This window comes from Podarcis erhardii, assembly GCF_964252035.2.
Source record: "Podarcis erhardii genome assembly, chromosome: 9".
Lineage (NCBI taxonomy): Eukaryota > Metazoa > Chordata > Lepidosauria > Squamata > Lacertidae > Podarcis > Podarcis erhardii.
This window is the reverse complement of record NC_138512.1, coordinates 20,030,967-20,050,038: the sequence shown is the minus strand read 5'-3', so window position 1 is coordinate 20,050,038 and position 19,072 is coordinate 20,030,967. Positions and strand designations below refer to the sequence as shown.

Genomic DNA, 19,072 nt, shown 5'->3' with positions numbered 1-19,072 from the left:
CTGCTATCGTAAGAACATATTTTATAATTCTCTTCATTTCTTTTTAAATTTTGCTGTCTTCAATGTATTTTTTTAAAAAAATAAAGAAAGCCACAATAATTACCCATGGTGCTGCTGAACAATTAATTTTGGAAAGAAATACAAATCAATCCTTTCTATTCAGAATACAGGTCTATAAAGCACTTTTATTGTTAGCCATTTAAAGACCATCAGCTAAGATGCAAATTAAGTCTAATTAATCACCATGTCCTGAAAATTTAGCCATATTGAGATTCATCACCACATCCCAACTTAACATTTTCTCTCTCTCCAAAATTCCATACTTCCTTCAATGTAAATATTATCAGGGTGACGTAGACGGTACAAACAATAAATATAATACATAAACAAAGCAGCACAATTAAGAAGACCCTATCACCAGTCAACACCCATATTATACCTGGTGCTAGGAGACATTGCAGGAGAGCATCAGATTATGATCGCAGTGCCCAACAAGCCTATGTAGAAAAAAGTTTTCCTTCAAGCATCCTGGTTAACAACCCATACAGGCTTTGAATTGTGCAAGAAAATGAAGCCATGGTCAGTTGATAATCAATTATATTTAAGACAACTATATCAATGTTCCCACCTACTGATCCTGTTCAAAAACCTTGCAGCTGTATTTTAAACTAGCTGAAATATTTAAAGAGTTTTCAAAAGCAGTTCCATGTACAAAACATTGCAGCAATATAACCAGGAGGTTATCAGGACATGTATAACTGTTGTTGGGTTATCTCTATGGAGGAAAGGCCACGCTGGTGTGTCAGTCTTTACTGAAGGAAGAAATTCAACTATTGACACCATTTGCACTTCTAAAAATTAAGCAGGACCAAGGAGAACCTCCAGACTGCAAATCTGATCCAGAACATGTTGAACTCCACTTCCCTGGTCAGACCAACCACCTAACAACAGTACCTCAATCTTGTTGGGATTGAGCTTCTGTTCATTGGTCCTCCATCCTAACTATTACCATTTACAGGGACCTGTTCAGCACTTCCACTGAACAATGATACAAAAGCTAATCAGTCAGTTTTGACAACACTTCAGTCCAAATGCCTGGATGCCTTCCCCATCAGCTTCATGCAGTGACTGTCAATTTAATTGCTCTTGTTTTCTTCAAGTGGGGAGGGGGATTTGAAATGGCAGGCACTTCCTTCACCAGTGAAGGGGCTTTTCAGTGAAGGGGCTTTTTACCGTCTACTTGAAAGTAAAGAGGGATGGATTGTGGTAGCACCCTCCGCAGTCAAAGAACTACAACACAAACGACCCTGTCCTGCATTCTTATCAGTCTGGCATCTTAGAACCTCAGACAAAGATAATATAGTCGGGTTAACATAGGAGGCGGCAGTCTTTCAGATATCCTGGCCCCAAGCCTTTTAGTGATTTATGTATATATATATGAGCAACATATCACCAAAGAATTGATGCTTTTGAATCATGGTGCTGGAGGAGACGCTTGAGAGTCCCATGGACTGCAAGAAGATCAAACCTCTCCATCTTTAAGGAAATCAGCCCTGAGTGCTCACTAGAAGGAGAGATCGTGAAGCTGAGGCTCCAATACTTTGGCCACCTCATGAGAAGAGAAGACGCCCTGGAAAAGACCCTGATGTTGGGAAAGATGGAGGGCACAAGGAGAAGGGGACGACAGAGGATGAGATAGTTGGGCAGTGTTCTCGAAGCTACCAGCATGAGTTTGACCAAACTGCAAGAGGCAGTGGAAGACAGGCGTGCCTGGCGTGCTCTGGTCCATGGGGTCACGAAGAGTCGGACACGACTAAACGACTAAACAACAAATGAGCAACACTCGTGAGTTGAGCCTAGCCCAGAAACACATTTGAAGCTAATACAGTTGAATAAGCTCAGTGTTATATTGTCTGTAAATTGCACACCAAACAACAATCTGGCTGCAGCATTTTTGCACAAGTTGCACTTTCCTAATATGTACACATCAAGGGCAACCCTATGTAGAACATGCTGCAGCAATCTCCATGAGGAATGACTAGTGTGGGCTGTGGATCCTCCCTGGATTCAAATGTAAAATGTGGTGTCCAAGATAAGGCAGATAGAGGTGATTTTTATCCTTCAAATGCTTAGCAGACCTATTTGTATGCCCCCCTCGTGTATCTCCCCTTGTGGACAAAGCTCTAAAACTCCTGAAACATTTGGAAGTGGCCCACTGGGCAACACTGCAAGGACACAATAGATATACTATGACCAACACAGTGTTGCTACCACTGTGTCTCCACTGTGGAAGGATGTGTGGATCCAGAAAAGGCTTCCACAGTCATCTACGGACTCATTGTTAAAACAGTATTCATGGAAGACAATTTCAGCTACGAGTGATTGCCAAAGAAGAAAGAAGTTGCTGCTACTCACCAACACAGAATAAGCTCAATAATGAACTCTTACATATGTATGACTGTATTTGTATCAAGGTTTCTGACACTTGTGCTTCCAGCATGCCTTCATTCTTCATAGCTCCAAGCTCATTGGTAATCCAAGCAGCCAATTGAGCTTTGGACAGCAAAAGATGATTTGGAATGCTTCAACAGCCTGAGTCAGCTCTGTAGAATAGATTACAACTATTGATTAAGGAATGTCCAGCTGCCAGGAACTAAGAGCTTCTGAACAAGAACATACATATTTAGACTGAGATCAGTGTATCAGTCATGCTCCATCACCAGCGCATGAGAAAAAAGAGTCAGCAAGAACAGAAACAGTTTAGAACCTGAATTATACTGCATATTTACAAAAGGTTTGTACACTCATGGTTAAACATTCAAGCTGAACAACCCTGCAAAGTTTACATAACTTTTAAAAACATGGGAATAGAACAAGCCAGTGAGCACCCAAGCATTTCCTTCTTAAAAACAGAGTTGTGTTTTTTGAAAGGATACTTATTGAAATTCCAGAGGGGACCATTTATCCTCCCCTCCCCCCGCTTCCTTGTGTGCAATGTATGTAATACAAAATATTTTTTTTTAAAAAAGTATATTGAAATAGCGCTAATTTTTAAAGGTCTGAATGTCAATTTATCAGTTAATTCACCACTGAAGGTACTTACCGGTATGTACCAAATTCTGTAACTCATAAAAGACTTTATTTAAGGGTTTAGCTAAACACTTGAATGCATAAAAGAGCATGTTTAGACATGTTGCTAACTTGTGTCTGGAGAGTTGGGAGGCAACAGTTTCCTATTTGGGAAGCTAAACAAACTTTTGATATAGTCCTCTTACATGGCTGTATGACCTCAAGATATATGTAGGTGCAGTTTGTTTGAAAGTGCACTCATGTAAAAATGGTAGCATTGTGTCATCAGAGAAAGATTAAGAGAATTTGTAGCCTAGCTTTCATCCCGATAGCCAACTTTTTCATGCAGGATATATGTTGTGATATGGGAGTAATTTCAAACAAGTGGTCCAACTCACACACATGAATTCTGAGGTGGTCCAATAAGGTGTGATAGCTGTGTCAAATCAGGAGATCAATCAACTGGGGCTTTTAAACTACTGTTAATTTCCTATTTTAAAAAATTACTCTGCAGCTATACTATTGTAGCCAAAATCTATGCTAATATGTGGCAGTTATTTTTGCTTATTTATAAAGCTAGTTATACACACCTCATTGCAATCTGTCTGAAGGGAGATTAAAATGATATAACAATAAATTGTGGCCAATTATAGCCACATTATATTGACAATTTTGGAAATTATATGGGGGTTAGGAACATGACCAAAGTTAGAAAAATCAATTTCTTTCTATTTAAGTCAGATGGATAATGTGCACAGTCAACCAAATGATACAGCTAGTGTGCACATTGTCCTGTTCTTCTTGGCTATTTTGAAATATGGAAACATGATCCAAGAGAAGTAATTCAATTTAGCTGGATAAAGATGGACAGTTCTAACTTAACATGTCTGTCATTCACTAATTATTTGTATCATGTGCACAGTCTCCACACTATACTTTGCCAGGGCTGTATACAACTGAGGAACTCTTTCTCTATAACATTTCATCCATTTCCTTTCTTCAAGGACATATCACAGAAAAGTAGACTGTACGTATATAATTGAATAAAATTACCGCCAATGATCATTCACAGCATTTACAATCTTTTTCACATTTATTCACACAAGAGCTCAATGCAGTAGACTATATGTCATGTTAAAGAGTATGGAGTTAGATCCATATCTGCCTTGGACATCCAGTCCTAAACAAAGTAGGATTTCCCAAATACAAACCCATCAATTTATGCCCTGTATCAGCCTGATCTAGAACATTTGCAGAAGAGGAACATTCTTCTTGTAGACCCCAGCCAGCCAGAATAGGAACCTTACAGCACTGTTCAGGACTCTAGGGAGCGGGTTTCAGAAGGAGAGAGAGAGGAAGAAAGGACATCCATTTCTCCCCAATGTTCCTGGAGTAGTAAATAGCTCGTTTCTTTATTCTCCCTACTGAACCATTATTCTAATTTTTTAACTCAGGGAAATCATTCCTCCCCCATTCCCCCTCCTGAAATACTTACTAGAACTTGTAAGGTACTTCAGCAGACCAATTCTTCTTCCTTACTTCCCACTTCAACTGACACTCATAGTCTTAACAGTTCAAGTCTCAACTGCTCTCATCCAAAAACTTAAGTTGATTGGAGTCTATCTGCCTTACTTACTTTGTGAAACTTCCCTGTGGAAAATAATGGAGAAATCCAGAATTTTTGCATGACTGTGATTTGGCAGAGGGATGTCTACCTTACTCCAACAAAAGGTAGCAGCAAACACAGAATTCCATTATTTGGCATTTGATGTGATACTGGTAATTCTATCTCCAAACAATGGTCTGAGTTACTCAAGAAAGTTTTATCTCTCCAGGCTCAACTGTCAGCAGTGTATCATAAATTCAGGAAGTTCACAGTCTTTTGGCTTATTTCTTTTAATTTACTTGAATACTTGTGTGCCTAGGAGTTCCCTAATGATACAGAAATCACTACCTTGGTTTGGGATAATCCTGTTTTGCATCTGAATTGATAAGGCATTGAGGCTGCTATCCTGTATCCATTTACCTATGGAAAAGGACCCATTACCTTTGAGGGTGCTCACTTCTGAGTAGACATGTGCAGGATTGCATCATCAATCACACAATTTCACTACAGTTAAACCTCAGTTGTTGAACGTAATCCGTTCCAGAAGACTGTTCAACTTCCGAAATATTCGACAACCAAAAACTGAAAGCGGAATCTCAAAATGGAAGCTGTGTAGCATGTTCAGCTTCTTGAACATCATTCAAAAACTGGAGCAATTACTTCTGGGTTTTCGACATTGGGGGAAAACGTTCGAAAATGGAGCCGTTCCAGAACCGAGGTTTGACTGTATTGGGAGAAAGGCGTACTGTTGAAAACAGAAGGCTGGATTATCTTCATATTAAGAGTTCCATCCTTTATCAGTGCTCAAAAAGAACAAAACCCTGTACAGTATTGTCAAGAGGGCTTGCTTCTAATGTGCTTGTAGGACTGAATGCAGCCTTAATTGGTGGGGCTTCCTCAGGGGTTAGTCTGTAAAAAGAGAAGTAAAAAACAAGGAAAAGCCCATTTCTTACACGCCTGCCCTGTGGAATGCCCTCCCACCAGATGTCAAGGAAATAAACAACTAACTGACTTTTAGAAGACATCTGAAGGCAGCCCTGTTTAGCGAAGCTTTTAATATTCGATGAATTATTGTATTTTAATATTTTGCTGGAAGCCACCCATTGGCTGGGGAAACCCAGCCAGATAGGCAGGGTATAAATAATAAAATTATTGTTACTACTACTACTACTACTACTACTACTACACCCTACAAGCTCTAAACCTGTAATTCCGCATTTTATAGAGCAGTGTCGGGTTATGGGTGGTGCAAGCGGTTCCCCTACCCAGGGTGCCAAGCCAAGAGGGTGCAAACAAACATTTTTTATAAAAAAAACCCACCCCAATATTTATACTGGTACCTACTCCAAGTTGGGGAGGGCGCCCCATTTTGTCCCCTCTGTGTGTGTCATATTACCAAATAGAGCTGGGATGGGCTGGCCTTGTGGTAAGGGGGAAGTAACTTGGCACATGCTCTGAGACAACCTTATCGCCAATAATAGGACCAGGTGCCGAGAACGCCTAGGAGTTATTTCTAAGTCAATGTGAGAAGGCGCGGGAAGGCACCTTCATGACATTTAAAGTCCGGGGGCGCTTTCCCAGCCGGTAAGGGAAAGGCTACGGCTGCCATTAACGGCATCAGCAGCTCGCGGTGTGACTCGAGGACTTTGTACGAGTATGAAATCATCGCCCGCCACTATTGTCCAAGCGCCGCCCTGCGCGCCTCCCTCACAGCTCAGCCCCTCACGGCTCGGCCCGGTCTTCGCGCCTCAAGCCCAGCCAGGCCGCCCGCCGGGGCTGTGGAAGGGAAAGCTCCTCTCTCTCCCCCCTCCCCGCCAACACACGGAGAGAACGGAGAGGGAAGGGCGGACATGGCGACGGCCGCCGTCCTCAGGGAGGCCGCGGCCGGATATGCGTGTACGCCTCCCTCCGCTGTGGGCCGCCACCGGCGCAGCTGACTCGGCCCGGCCCAGCCCAGCCTGCCGAGCAGGAGCCGAGAGAGGCGAGGCTGCGCTTCCCCGCCCGGCCATGTAGAGGGGGCCCGCCTTGCTTAGGCCAGCTCAGGAGACAGCCGGCCGCCTCAGCGTGAGGGGAAAGAAGGAAGGGGGGGGGGGGAAAGCTTCGCTTGACAGAGGGAGGGACGAGAAGGCGGCGGCGGCGGCGGCAGCAAGGAGCCGCGCTGCCTTGTGAGGCGAGAGGGTCGCGGGGGTTGGGTGGAGCCGCGGGGCGCCATGGAGGACATTAACTCCAACGTGAACGCCGACGCCGAAGTGCGGAAGCTGCAGGAGCTGGTGAAGAAGCTGGAGAAGCAGAACGAGCAGCTCCGCATTCGCAGCGCCGCCGGGGCTCCGGGAGGCAGCCCCAAACGGCTGCTGGGCAACAACCACGGCGGCGGCGGAGGGTCCGGAGCCTGCACGCCGCCTCTGGCCTCGGCGGCTACCGGCGCCCCGCAGTCGCCTTCCCCGCCGTCGCCCGCCGCCGCTGCCAGGAGCAGCCCTCTGCTGCTGGGGCTCGAGAGCCGCTGCCTCGGCCCCAACAAGGCCGGGCCTAGGCGGCCTCCGCCGAGCGAGGAAGGAGCCGGAGGAAGCGGCTCGGAGGTGTCGGGGGGAGCCGGGGAGAACGCCAGCCTCCTGGACGAAGTGGAGCCGCTGAAGCCCGACGAGCTGGAGCGGCTGGCCGGCTGCGGGGAAGACGAGACCGGCTGGTGAGGAGGAGTGGGACGCGGGGTTGGGTTTATTTATTCCGGTTCAAATGCGGTGCCTCCTCCAGGTTGCACGCAGTTGGGCCGCGAAGGCTCCCTGTTTTGCGCTTGGGAGGGTTAGGATCGCACGCTGCCTCTCAGATCGGCGACCCCCAAGATCGAAGGCCTTGCCTTGCGGGGTCTCCCGGAGGAGAGCCATGGTTCCCGGCGCTGGCGCAGCCCAAGGGGCCCGAGAGAAGCGGCTTCCCTACGGGGCTCTTGGCGTGGTTTCTTGCACCCGGGAGGCTCCGCACAAATCTGGGAGTTGCAGACCTTAACCTTCCCTTGGAGGAGAGCCTTGTTTTGGTTCCTTTCTAGGGAAGGGAAGGGAAATCTACCCAATACTCCCGAGGGGTGGAGAATCCCTTTGTCCTTTCTCCGGCAAGCGGCGGCTTCAGGGTACTTTTGTTATAGCAACCCAGAACCACAGCGGCAAGGGACACCCATTCAGATTTTTTTGTTGGGCGGTGCACTGGGGATCTTCAGATTTCTAAATGATGAGATCCCCACTTGAGCGTTTAGCTTCTGCTTCTGTAGTCACAATTCACAAATTCACAAGTCCATAAATTCTCACTCTTATTTCTACACGTTCCAGGGAAAGGTGGTTAAATCCTTTATTCATGGGCATGCTGGAATTACCGTACGTGTTCTAGGTAACTAGGGATGTGTTACGTATTCCAGGATCGTAGTAAGGTTTAGTGTTTTCGGCCCCTAAGCTATCTCACTTTAAAAGTTACAGGCATTTGTGCCCTTTCTGAATTGGCGTTCTCATTCTTCTTGAGCGAAGATGCTCGACATTTCATTTTAGTGAAAAGAATGCTTGAAGCGAACTCAGAATATGCCTGCAAAGGATACGGAAGATAGACCAAGAAGACAGATCAATATTCTTTAAGACTTTTTGAATCCTTTATACACACACACACACACACACACGTACACATGTGTATATATTTTAGTGATTCCCAAAATGGTGGCTTAGAACTGATAGGTATATGAATGAAATCTCATGGGCAGGCTACCAAAGCAAACTACCTGACTACAAACTACTATGTGATTATCAGAGATCTATGTGCACATAAAATCATGTCTTTTCCCTTTAAAGGAGATGTATGGGATAACGTCCTCCTTTCTTGCCCACTGCTTGTGTATATATCAAGCTAAGTTTGTACAGGTCCCCCTCATAATGTGTGGATATACATGCATTTTGCAGTTGTGTACAAAGTTCTTTTATAAGAACCGATCTTTATGTGTGATGCAGTGCAAGAGGGAGTTGCTTCTTCTTAAACAGAGAAGTAATTTTTAAAACAAAGCTTCAACTTCTGGGGCATCACTTCTATGAAAAGTTTTTGGAGCTAGGCTGCATTATAAAGGAGAACCTTCAGGATTGTGTAGTATATTACAAAAACAGTTGGTTTATGTTACGTTTATAAATTACCTTGAAACACATGTAAAATGTGATTCATAAATTGTGTTGCTTTAATTACTTATCAATTTAGTCATAGCTAAGAGTGGCTTAAAATAGAAATCCAACTAGTTCATTGATTCTTGGGTTCTTTCCAAGCCCCTCCTATTGCAACCTGGCTCATGTAATACTAAGCTTAACCATGGCTTAGCATGAACAAGCAAATGTGTACAGTGGTGCCCCGCAAGACGAACGCTTCGCAAGACGGAAAACCCGCTAGACGAAAGGGTTTTCCGTTTTGGAGGCGCTTCGCAAAACGAATTTCCCTATGGGCTTGCTTCGCAAGACGAAAACGTCTTGCGAGTTCCTGCGGGTTTTCCCCCCTTTTCCCCCCCTTTTCCTAAGCCGCTAAGCCGCTTATCAGCTGTTCCGCTGATAAGCCGCTTAACAGCTGATTGCTAAAAGCCGCTAAAACGCTAATAGCGCTAATCCGCTAAGCTGTCAATGGGCTTGCTTCGCAAGACGAAAAAACCGCTAGACAAAGAACCTAACGGAACGGATTAATTTCGTCTTGCGAGGCACCACTGTAGATTCCTAGAGACAAGGTCGTGGGCTCTTTGCTCCTCTGCTTGTCCTGCTACTGCCACACTGCTGCAAGCAAAGTTGTGGTTTGACTTACAGTGGTGCCTCGCAAGACGGAAATAATCCGTTCCGCGAGTCTCTTCGTCTTGCGGTTTTTTCATCTTGCAAAGCATCCCTCTTTGCGGATTAGCACTATTAGCGGCTATTAGCGGCTTAGAAAAAGGGGGGGAAAGCGAAAAAGTCGCAAGACTCGCAAGACGTTTTCGTCTTGCTAAGCAAGCCCATAGGGAAATTCGTCTTGCGAAGTGCCTCGAAAAACGGAAAACCCTTTCGTCTAGCGGGTTTTTCGTCTTGCGAGGCATTCGTCTTGTGGGGCACCACTGTATTATTTTGGTCCAAACCCAGACTTGTTTATCTTGATGCAGTCAAACTATGACATGCAGTGAAAGTTTGTTCTTTGCTTTTCCACTAGTATTTTATCTGAGTGAGACACACCATGAGCCTAAGTTCAGACATAATACTTACTGCCAAACCATGGCTTAGCTCACAGCAGCAGCAAGACCTGTGAAGAAGTGAAGTGACCATGATCTTCTCTCTCAGAACGTACATGTTTGTGCTAAGTGATGGTTTGAATTAGCATGGCATGTGAATTGTTCTTGTATGTCTTTATCCAGCCAGGAGACAGTGTAAATCTCCTTCTCCCCTTCCCTCAGCCACTGACGGACAATGAGGTTGCTTGTTTTTGAGGTACACTGAAATAACCAGACCTCCTTCTGCTCCTGCTGTATCTTCCTCTTGACCCACATGGCTGTTTCCCTGCCCCCTTTTCCCTTGGACTACCTTACCTGATCAAGAGGGAGACTAACCAGGTGTTATTTATGTCCATTTTATGATCTTCAATACACTTGAAGTTCTTATTCTCATTTTCTTGAAAATTTCTAGATAATGGTGAATATAGTGACAAAGTAGGAAGTACAGGCAATGACCATTTTGCGCGTGTTCAAATAATGCGCAGGCGCATCGCCACAAACCCAGAAGTGGCAGGAAAAGTGGGTGGGATGGGGCGGGGGTCTACATACTCCACAGTCACATGTATTGACCCAGAATGCAACCCCAATACAAATCGGAGATTGCCTGTAATTCAGATATCGCTCATCTCAGCAGTTTGGTACTGCTGCTGCCGGTGCTTCCATGATTGCTATGCAGAGTTGTAGGTGTCAATTACTCTGATAAGCATGCCTGACAGTGGTGAGTTTCCGAACATAAAGATGAGTCCGTAGTCCAGTGGGAGAAAAGGTCCTTGATTCCTGACCTCTCCAGGTAGAGCTAGGAGTGTCCCCAGCCTGAAACCTTCATGAACTGCTGCCATTCAGTGTAGAGTACTGGGCTAGATTGACTGATGGTCTGATTTGGTATAAGGCAACCTTCTTTATTTTTCAACACCAGGAAGTCTTCCTCAGTCATAATAGGCAACAAGTATCCTTGGAAGTATATATTGTGCCTGAAATTAGTTCCACCTTTCTTTCTGTGTTGCTTAGACCAAAGCACAATTTTGGTAAGCAGCATTTATCAGTTTTAATTAATTTAGTCATGTGGACTGCCTGAATGCAAATTGCATTTTTTTTGGTATCTTTACCTCATTTCAAACTAATTAAACCACATCTCTCTCTCTCTCTCTCTCTCTCTCTCTCTCTCTCTCTCTCTCACACACACACACACACACACACACACGTGTGTGTGTATGAGTAGCTTTTCAGGCATACAACTCTGCTGTCCTCTTAAAATATTGCATTCATTTTAAATGGGTACAACCTTCTAATTAGACTGACATGCTTATAGTTGAGGTATCAGAGCAACTGTGCTGTCTCAGTTAACAGCAAAGATGAATCACTAGACTAATTTAGTGATTGTGAAGCAGTTTGTGGGTGAGCTTGTTCTAACTTTGTTTTCTAACAAAATCACTATGTGTTTTGAATGCTGATTGTGAAATGAGCCCCTCCAGTGCAAGGCAGATCTGACATTTTGACATCTAAGATGGTCTTGTTCCAATGTGCCTTTGACAAGCTTAACTGAAAAGTGTTGGCTCCTCATTTTATGATGTGGCTCTGTTCCATCATTCCTTGTTTTATTTAGGTTATTTATGTAACTTGTTTTATTCTTACATATTAAACTATGTTTGTTAACTGTTTTGGGGTCCCACATTGGAAGAAAAGGTAGCACTGTATATAAATGTAATAAATAAATAAGGCCTGGGAGAGTACAAATGTTTTCACCTGGCATTGAAAAGGTAACATAGGCCAAAGTTAAGTCTCTCTGGTAAGAGAATTCCAAAAGTGGGATGCTACAACCGAAAAAGCCCTAGCACTGATATTTAACCACAAGAGAGAGAGAGAGAGAGAGAGAGAGAGATGTAACTCCTTGGAAAGAGAGGCATTTTAAATATCTGCCTGTCTTCGAGCACTTCTAGACTAGAAACTAGAAGCTGAAGAATAGGAAGTCATTTCTCTAAGAGAAACAGACTTCCCTTGTGGAGATTGCTCTTCTCCTAGGAGGGGGATGAGCACAAGCCAAACAGGAATCATGCTGGTAGAGGAGAATGAAATACATTACTGCACAGAGCACTCACATTCTGCCTTCACATCACTGAGCATATTGCACTTAGGTGAGTATGTCTACTTGCTAGTCAGCTTCTGATATTTCATCAGTCATCTCCTATCCATTAGCACTATCATCCTATGGGGAAGAACTGTAGAGGATGTTATTTGCTTGAAGTCAATGTCTTCATTGTGCCAACTTCTACACTCTTGACCAAAATCTTTTCTCATACAGAACCACAAATCCTTGTGGTTGCAGCTGGGGGTGCTTTCACATAGCAGTTTTCTATGGACTGTGTACTCATTGAACATGCATGTTTCTTGCAGTGCCACAGAATAGTGTCTTCATCAAAGTGCCATCCCGTGCTTTCCAATTTAATTCGGATTTATTGTTTCAGGAGGTTTATTTCACTTACTGCCTTTTCCGGGTGAACAGTAAAGTCAGGTTAAATAGGAAAATATGGGATGGCATTTGGTTGAGGTCTATCATCTGTGACACTGCACAAAACCACATGCATTAGCAGCACCAAGTCCATAACCAATTGCCATGTGGGATTTTAACCTAGACTCATAGAGTTGGAAGAGACCACAAGGGCCATCGAGTCCAACCCTCTGCGAAGCAGGAAACCTAGGTTGGTCTTAGATAAAACTTCTATCCCATGAATACAATAGTGACTCACTCTAACACTGTCATGCAGATTTCTCTCAAAGCATGATCTAAGCCTTGATATCACCACACTAGTAGAAACACCCAAGTAATTGTATTCAAAAGCAAATACTGTCCTTAACTTCTTTGTTTTGATTTTAGTCATCATAAAAAGCAAAACTGAAATATTGGCCTTGCTGTACCACAATGAGCTCGAGGTGATGTAAATGGTTCTTCTCCCCATTTCATCCTCACATTATCCTGTGTTTTCGTTGGTGTTGTCTTTTGGGAACTGTTCTGGAAACTTTCTGCTGAAGGAGCAGTAGAGAAATCCCTTAAATATGCCGCATAAACATGGGCTCATCCATGTTTACTTCCTAGTGACTTAAGTTCCGCATAAGCCAGAAATATTATCCATGTTTCAAAATGGCTGTAACATTCCAGATATTAATACAGCATAATGTTACTAAGGAATGAGTGGAAACTTATTACATAAACAGCAAATGACAGGCAATGTCAACACTGATCCTTCATTGGCAGTGAGGGATAGTTTGGAAATTTAATTGGTCCATACCATTCAGTGACTTGCAAGTTTTATTTATTTTTACAAGCTGCTATTTAGTTGTATGGCCATGCTGATTCAGAAATACCTTGCAGCAGTGTCTGTATCTTTAAAGACATTTTATAAAGTATGTATCTTTTTGCCATTAATGTAGTCCCCCTTCCCCTTTTGTCTGACATAAATGCTCTGGAAATGTTGTTTACCCATTCTTTAACTCCAGGGTGTTTTCACTCATGATGCAACTAGAAGACATTTGCACCAGCTTGTCAGGTATCACCATCAAACTATATTATCATCATGCTAAAAGTATATTGAAAGAAATATTAGCTAGCCAAGAAACTGGAGCATTAAAACCCTGTTTAAAGTCTTGAATGTTAATTTTGGGAGGACCCAGGTACAGATTGTAATATATGTACCTTTAAAAAGAAAAAAGCAGATGACATTTTTACTGACTAACTACAGTTTAGTGGAAGTGAGTGACTTCCCAGTCTGTTGTTTTGGTCTTTAAATAGCTATAGAAACCCTCAGAGGTTATTTGTATCTGGAAAAAGTTGTGGACAAGGACTGCTTGCTCATCTATTTCCCCACTAACTGCTTTTCCACAGAGGTTTGCTAATCCCAAGATGTTTCCCGGTTGTTGGTTTCAGCCCAGTGTTTATTTCACAAACATGGGGCTGGAACCTAGGTAGTAAATTTCAGGATGAAAGTTACTGGCAAGTGAAAGGTTAAGCACTTGTTTGTCTCCCACAGCTTCTTCAAGGACGAAATATCCATCAGGCTAATGTTACACACCTGTGACGTAACACTTAGACCTGGTTCATAGATCACATTAAACCATGGCTTACCATTACATCTGAACACAGCTCAGTGCTTTAACTATGGTTTGTTAGTGAAAATAAGCCAAAGTTTGTTGGCTTACTGACCTTACCTGTGGTTTGGTGTTGCATGTGAGCATGGGGACCACCTTAGGAGTGGTTAATTTCATTACCCTTCCCAAATTTATCACCAAGCAACAGAGATCCTTGGTAAGAATGCTGGAAAACAAAGAAGTCCTCATCTCTTCTTGCTGCTGCCTTTCCTAAATCTGATATAGTGAGGCAGCAGCCAAAATAGATTTTTTGGGGTGGGTATATTATTGCATGCCACCCAAATCTCTGAGCAGTGTGAGATTTCAAGGTTTCCAGGCACTTACCTGGGGTTCATGTTTCCTTTGGAATGAGGCACAGCGGAGACTGGAGTCTTTATGATAAATGGTTTACTTACACATCTATACAATCTGGCCCTATGATGGAGGGGTTCATAGTATTAACACCCTAAAAGGGTCTTGCTTACCTCATAGCCACAGCCTTAGATTTCAACAAAAATCAGGCATCTCCCAGCTTCCTAGCCTGTCTCCCAGCCGCCCAGCCTGCAGCCTCCCAGCTTCTAGTTCACATAACAACATTCAACCCTAGCCTTTTTCTTTCTAACTATCAGCCAGTTGAGGGAGGGACGGGCAAGTATTTTGTATCTGGTACAGAACCTTATCCTTTGTTACCTTAGTGGCCCATACTTGGAGGGCCAATACTTCAGCAGGAAGTTAGCATGACTATTCCAGGAATTGAATCCATGCTGAATTAGAAGGGGGCTCAAGCATACAGCCCACCCCCTCCCCAAATTCATAACATTACAGTGGTACCTCAGGTTACATATGCTTCAGGTTACATATGCTTAAGGTTGCAGACTCCGCTAACCCACAAATAGTGCTTCAGGTTAAGAACTTTGCTTCAGGATGAGAACAGAAATCATGCTCCGGCGGCAGCAGCAGCGGGAGGCCCCATTAGCTAAAGTGGTGCTTCAGGTTAAGAACAGACTCAGGTTAAGAACGGACCTCCAGAACGAATTAAGTACTTAACCCGAGGTACCACTGTATTAACATTTGAATTTTTTCATTTATGCTGCAAAGGGTGTAATTAGATTAAACAAAGCCTCATTCTATGGTTTATCTTTCTGTGCCAGTATTTGGAGCCCTCAATATATTGAGAAAGTCTATTTAATGTTGTAATTTAGCTCCTAATATGATCCTGTCACTTTTATAATTGGTATTAATCACCAGTATATTCTTTGAAGTTAGCTCAGATATGTGTGTGTCTGACTCTCTACCTAACTTGTTAAATGTTTGAGGGTTCATTGCTGGGAAGTTCCGGCTTTTACTTAATGAGATTTTATGTGGCTTTTTCAGTTTAAGCTGCTTTCATATAAATGTTCCAGATTAAAAGTTTGAAGCTGTAAGAGGCCCAAATATAGTTTCTGTGCTCCATTTTTAGCATGTTATAAATACTTGATGCATGCAGTGCTTAGTGTTGTAGCTATTGCTTGGTTTATTGTTTCATTTTTGACTAGTTAAAATCATATATTTCACAGATGTAAATATTTGGGTTTACAGCATGTTGGGCTGTTTCTAGACTTGCACATGTGGAAGTCCTATCTGTGCAGTATAGCTTTTCTCGCCACCTTTTCCCTCTTCCACCCGTTAAATCCCTCTCCTGAGCAGGGGGGTGGGGAGCTCCATTAACACATTCCGCCTCCACTCATTTTAGCCATTTCCTCCCTTCCTGCTGTACCATCTCAAACCACCTCCCATGCCATTCCTGATAATTTCCTAACCCTCAGGAGAGACTTGGGGGTGTGTGCTAGTGGCGGCAGCAGGAAGCAGGAGGCAGGGAAGCCCTGTGATGTGAACAGATTCCTGCTTGTGTTTGGAATCCACATTTACTTCATTCAGATTTGACCTCATTCATACACACACACACACACACACACACACACACACTTGAAGCTGAAGATCAAATCTGCTTGTTCTCATCCATACCAATGGGTGTTCCCTTCTGCCTTTATCCCTGCATTCCAAATTGTTGATTCAAATATGTAAATCTGGCAAAAAACGGCTGTGTGTTCATGAATTAGCAGAGCAGTTTGCACACCTTTTTTTTTAAAAAAAAAAATGTGCCCACATAGGAATTGCACAGTAACACCCACATGGGAATTTCTAGTTCCATACAAATTTGGTATGTCGTCGGTTTACCTTATGTTCAGTTCTAAAATGGCAAGTATTTCCCTTTCCAAAACAGTAAGATGGTTGTGGGAGAAATCCATGCAGTGAAATCAAGGGGAGAGGGAATGAAGCAGGGAGATCTGGAGAAATAATGGTTTTCCTGTATTGCACAGATCTGATTGTTGTTGGTTTTAAAAAATCAAAATCACAACAAAGGAGGTGCTCCCAGGAAATAGCCCCCCCCCCCAACTGGTGGGACAGAACTGACATTAAGAAGATAAGGTACCGTATATAAAAAAATAAAAGGTAAAGAATCCCTGGACGGTTAAGTGCAGTAAAGTCGACTATGGGGTGCGGCGCTCATCTTTCTTTTCAGGCCAAGGGAGCTGGTGTTTGTCCACAGGCAGCTTTCCGGCTCATGTGGCCAGCATGACTAAACCGCTACTGGCCAACGGAACATAGTGACAGAAGTCAGAGCGCATGGAAACACCATTTACCTTCCCGCCACAGCAGTACCTATTATCTACTTGCACTGGTGTGCTTTTGAACTGCTAGGTTGGCAGAAGCAACAGGAGCTCACCTTGTCACACGGATTCGAACCACCAACCTTCCAGTCTGCAATCCCCAAGAGGCTCAGTGGTTTAGACCACAGCGCCACCCGCTTTTTTAAGGCAGCTAGAGGTGCTGAAATATACAGAAAGTACTCCTTAAATGCAGATTCTTCTGATCGATTTGAATCTTTTTGGAAGCAGAAGCCATAGGCTTTTCCTTGTTATATATCTATTGAAAGTCGCCTACAATCAGAAATGCATAGGTACTTCATGAGCCAACCATATCTGGACATTGTGTTGGAATGGGAATTTTCCTTATTTTATATTGTCTTTTGAGGCCATGGTTTCAAGAGAGCAGGGATAACCTACCACAATCTGATACACATTTTCTTGCTTACATTCCTATTGTCATTCAGTAGTGTATCTGCTGTTGGTTAATCACCTGTTGACTTGTTTTCAGGAGTACTGAGGAAAGCACAGTACTTGACCTGTGTTCCCTTCTCAAAGGAAGAAAAATCATGCAAGTTCCAAGATTTTAATTTACGTATTTTCATTTAATATTGTGGTGTTTCTGCCTTCATTAGGTTGTATGCTTCGCCAAAGAAGAAAGTGACTCCATTGCATAAATGTATTAGCCCACTGGTTTGGTGCAGACAGATATTGGATTATCCAACTCCAGATATTGAATGTGCTAAAAAATCATTGATCCATAGGCTTGAACAGACAATGTCAGGTGAGTTTGTGAATAAGCGTTATACTAATAAAATATACAAAATAATATCAGAACTTGATTTTTTAAAATAGTTATGTTCCTGTGAGAGTTAGTTTTAAATTCAGTTGACTTCAGGGGGAATATATACTTGAAGTACTTGTACTAATGTAAAATTTCTGGAATTTTTTCCAGGTTAAAAAAACCAAAAACAGTTATAGTTTATTTAGAAAAAAAATACAAATGGAGTCTTTTTTTTAAAAAAAGTTTTTGTTACAAATGGAGCTGTAGCGTGCTGAAGCATAAGCAACCTAGCATCTCTGTGGTTTTGCCAGTTTATGAGGAGCAGGCAAAAAACAATAAAACCAAAACGACCAACATTATAGTTAAAAATATAATATTTGCTCTGAAAAATCTCTAAGCTGTCACTATTGGTTTGTTACTTCATATTTGCCAACATATTTACCATGGACTTCTAAAACCGAAGGTTTGCCCTGAGTAAAACAAGCTTCTATACTTTCATATGTCCGTTTATTTCTTTATCTGGTGTTTCGAAACATAGACCAGTTTATTTCACATGCTGCAGAAGATGAATCTGGAGTACGTAAAAAAGCAAGAGGGGTTGGGGGCTGTGTTGAGCAAAACCCTTGCCACCACATTGCAGGAGGGAGATGCTTGCCAGAATCCCACATTGCATTGATTTGCCAAATATTTGAAGATGTTCTATACTCTGCAGTACATATTTTTCGCTCCATAAGACGCACCTGACCATAAGACGCACCTAGTTTTTAGAGGGGGAATGCAAGGGAAAAAATATTCTTGAAAGGGAGCGCTGAGCAGGGCCTGTATGCATCCCAGGTTCTGCTCAGCGCTCCCTTTCATGAGCCGCTTGGAGCGTGTGTGCAGTGCTTGCAGGCTTTTCCCCGAGGAGGGAGAAGGGCAGCCCGTCATTCATGGGCTGCCCTTCTCCCTCCTTGGGGAAAAGCCCCCAAGAGCCGCACACACGCTCCACTCAGCTCTTTAAAGGGAGCGCAGCTCTTGGGGGCTTTTGCAGGACGTGGGGAAAGGGACAGAGCTGTGCGCTCTGTTCCTTCCCCCATCTCCCGCAAGAGCCGCGCGCTAAACCAGAACCCAGGACAGCAAGCGGGATCGCTGCGCAGTAATCCCTCTTGCTGTCCTGGCTTATGGGATAGCCGTGCGCAGCCTCTCCCAGGCAGCAGGATGAAGGCCCCCCCAAGAGTCGCGCTCCCTTTAAAGGGTGCGCGGAACGTGTGCGCGGCTCTTAGGGGCTTTTCCCCGAGGAGGGAGAAGGGCAGCCCGTCATTCATGGGCTGCCCTTCTCCCTCCTTGGGGAAAAGCCCCCAAGAGCCGCACACACGCTCCATGCAGCTCTTTAATGGGAGCGCTGAGCAATGCCTCCCGTCTGCATTCTCTCCATAAGACGCACACACATTTCCCCTTACTTTTTAGGATGGGAAAAGTGCGTCTTATAGAGCGAAATTATGGTACCTTTCTAATATCAAGCTTCTTGATTTTCATTATGAAAATGGTTGAAATCCCATTGGCCCAGGACCCTTAATTCTTTTCCCTCCCTTACT

At 43.5% G+C, this 19,072-nt stretch overlaps 2 protein-coding genes across 6 annotated transcripts in view; one reads left to right on the top strand and one right to left on the bottom strand.

The window, feature by feature from the left end:
• The window catches only part of TEC (tec protein tyrosine kinase), a 74,189-nt gene extending 67,803 nt beyond the window's left edge, over positions 1–6,386 (bottom strand). Inside the window, exons 1-2 of one of the 2 annotated variants that reach the window (XM_081875760.1) lie at positions 6,020–6,386; positions 4,565–4,719 (exon numbers count right to left, since the gene is read on the bottom strand). The gene's annotated coding sequence lies outside the window, so the exon portion shown is untranslated. Of the gene's footprint in view, positions 1–4,564; positions 5,294–6,019 lie in introns of those variants that run through there. The other variant, XM_081875759.1, reaches the window with a different exon arrangement.
• A 93-nt stretch (positions 6,387–6,479) lies between these two features.
• SLAIN2 (SLAIN motif family member 2) overlaps positions 6,480–19,072 on the top strand; it is a 35,854-nt gene continuing 23,261 nt past the window's right edge. For all 4 annotated transcript variants that reach the window (XM_081875794.1, XM_081875793.1, XM_081875792.1 and 1 more), the window contains exons 1-2: positions 6,480–7,358; positions 17,350–17,498. In XM_081875794.1, the coding sequence (XP_081731920.1) occupies positions 6,886–7,358; positions 17,350–17,498 (622 nt within the window). In that variant the 5' untranslated portion in view covers positions 6,480–6,885. The remainder of the gene's footprint in view (positions 7,359–17,349; positions 17,499–19,072) is intronic.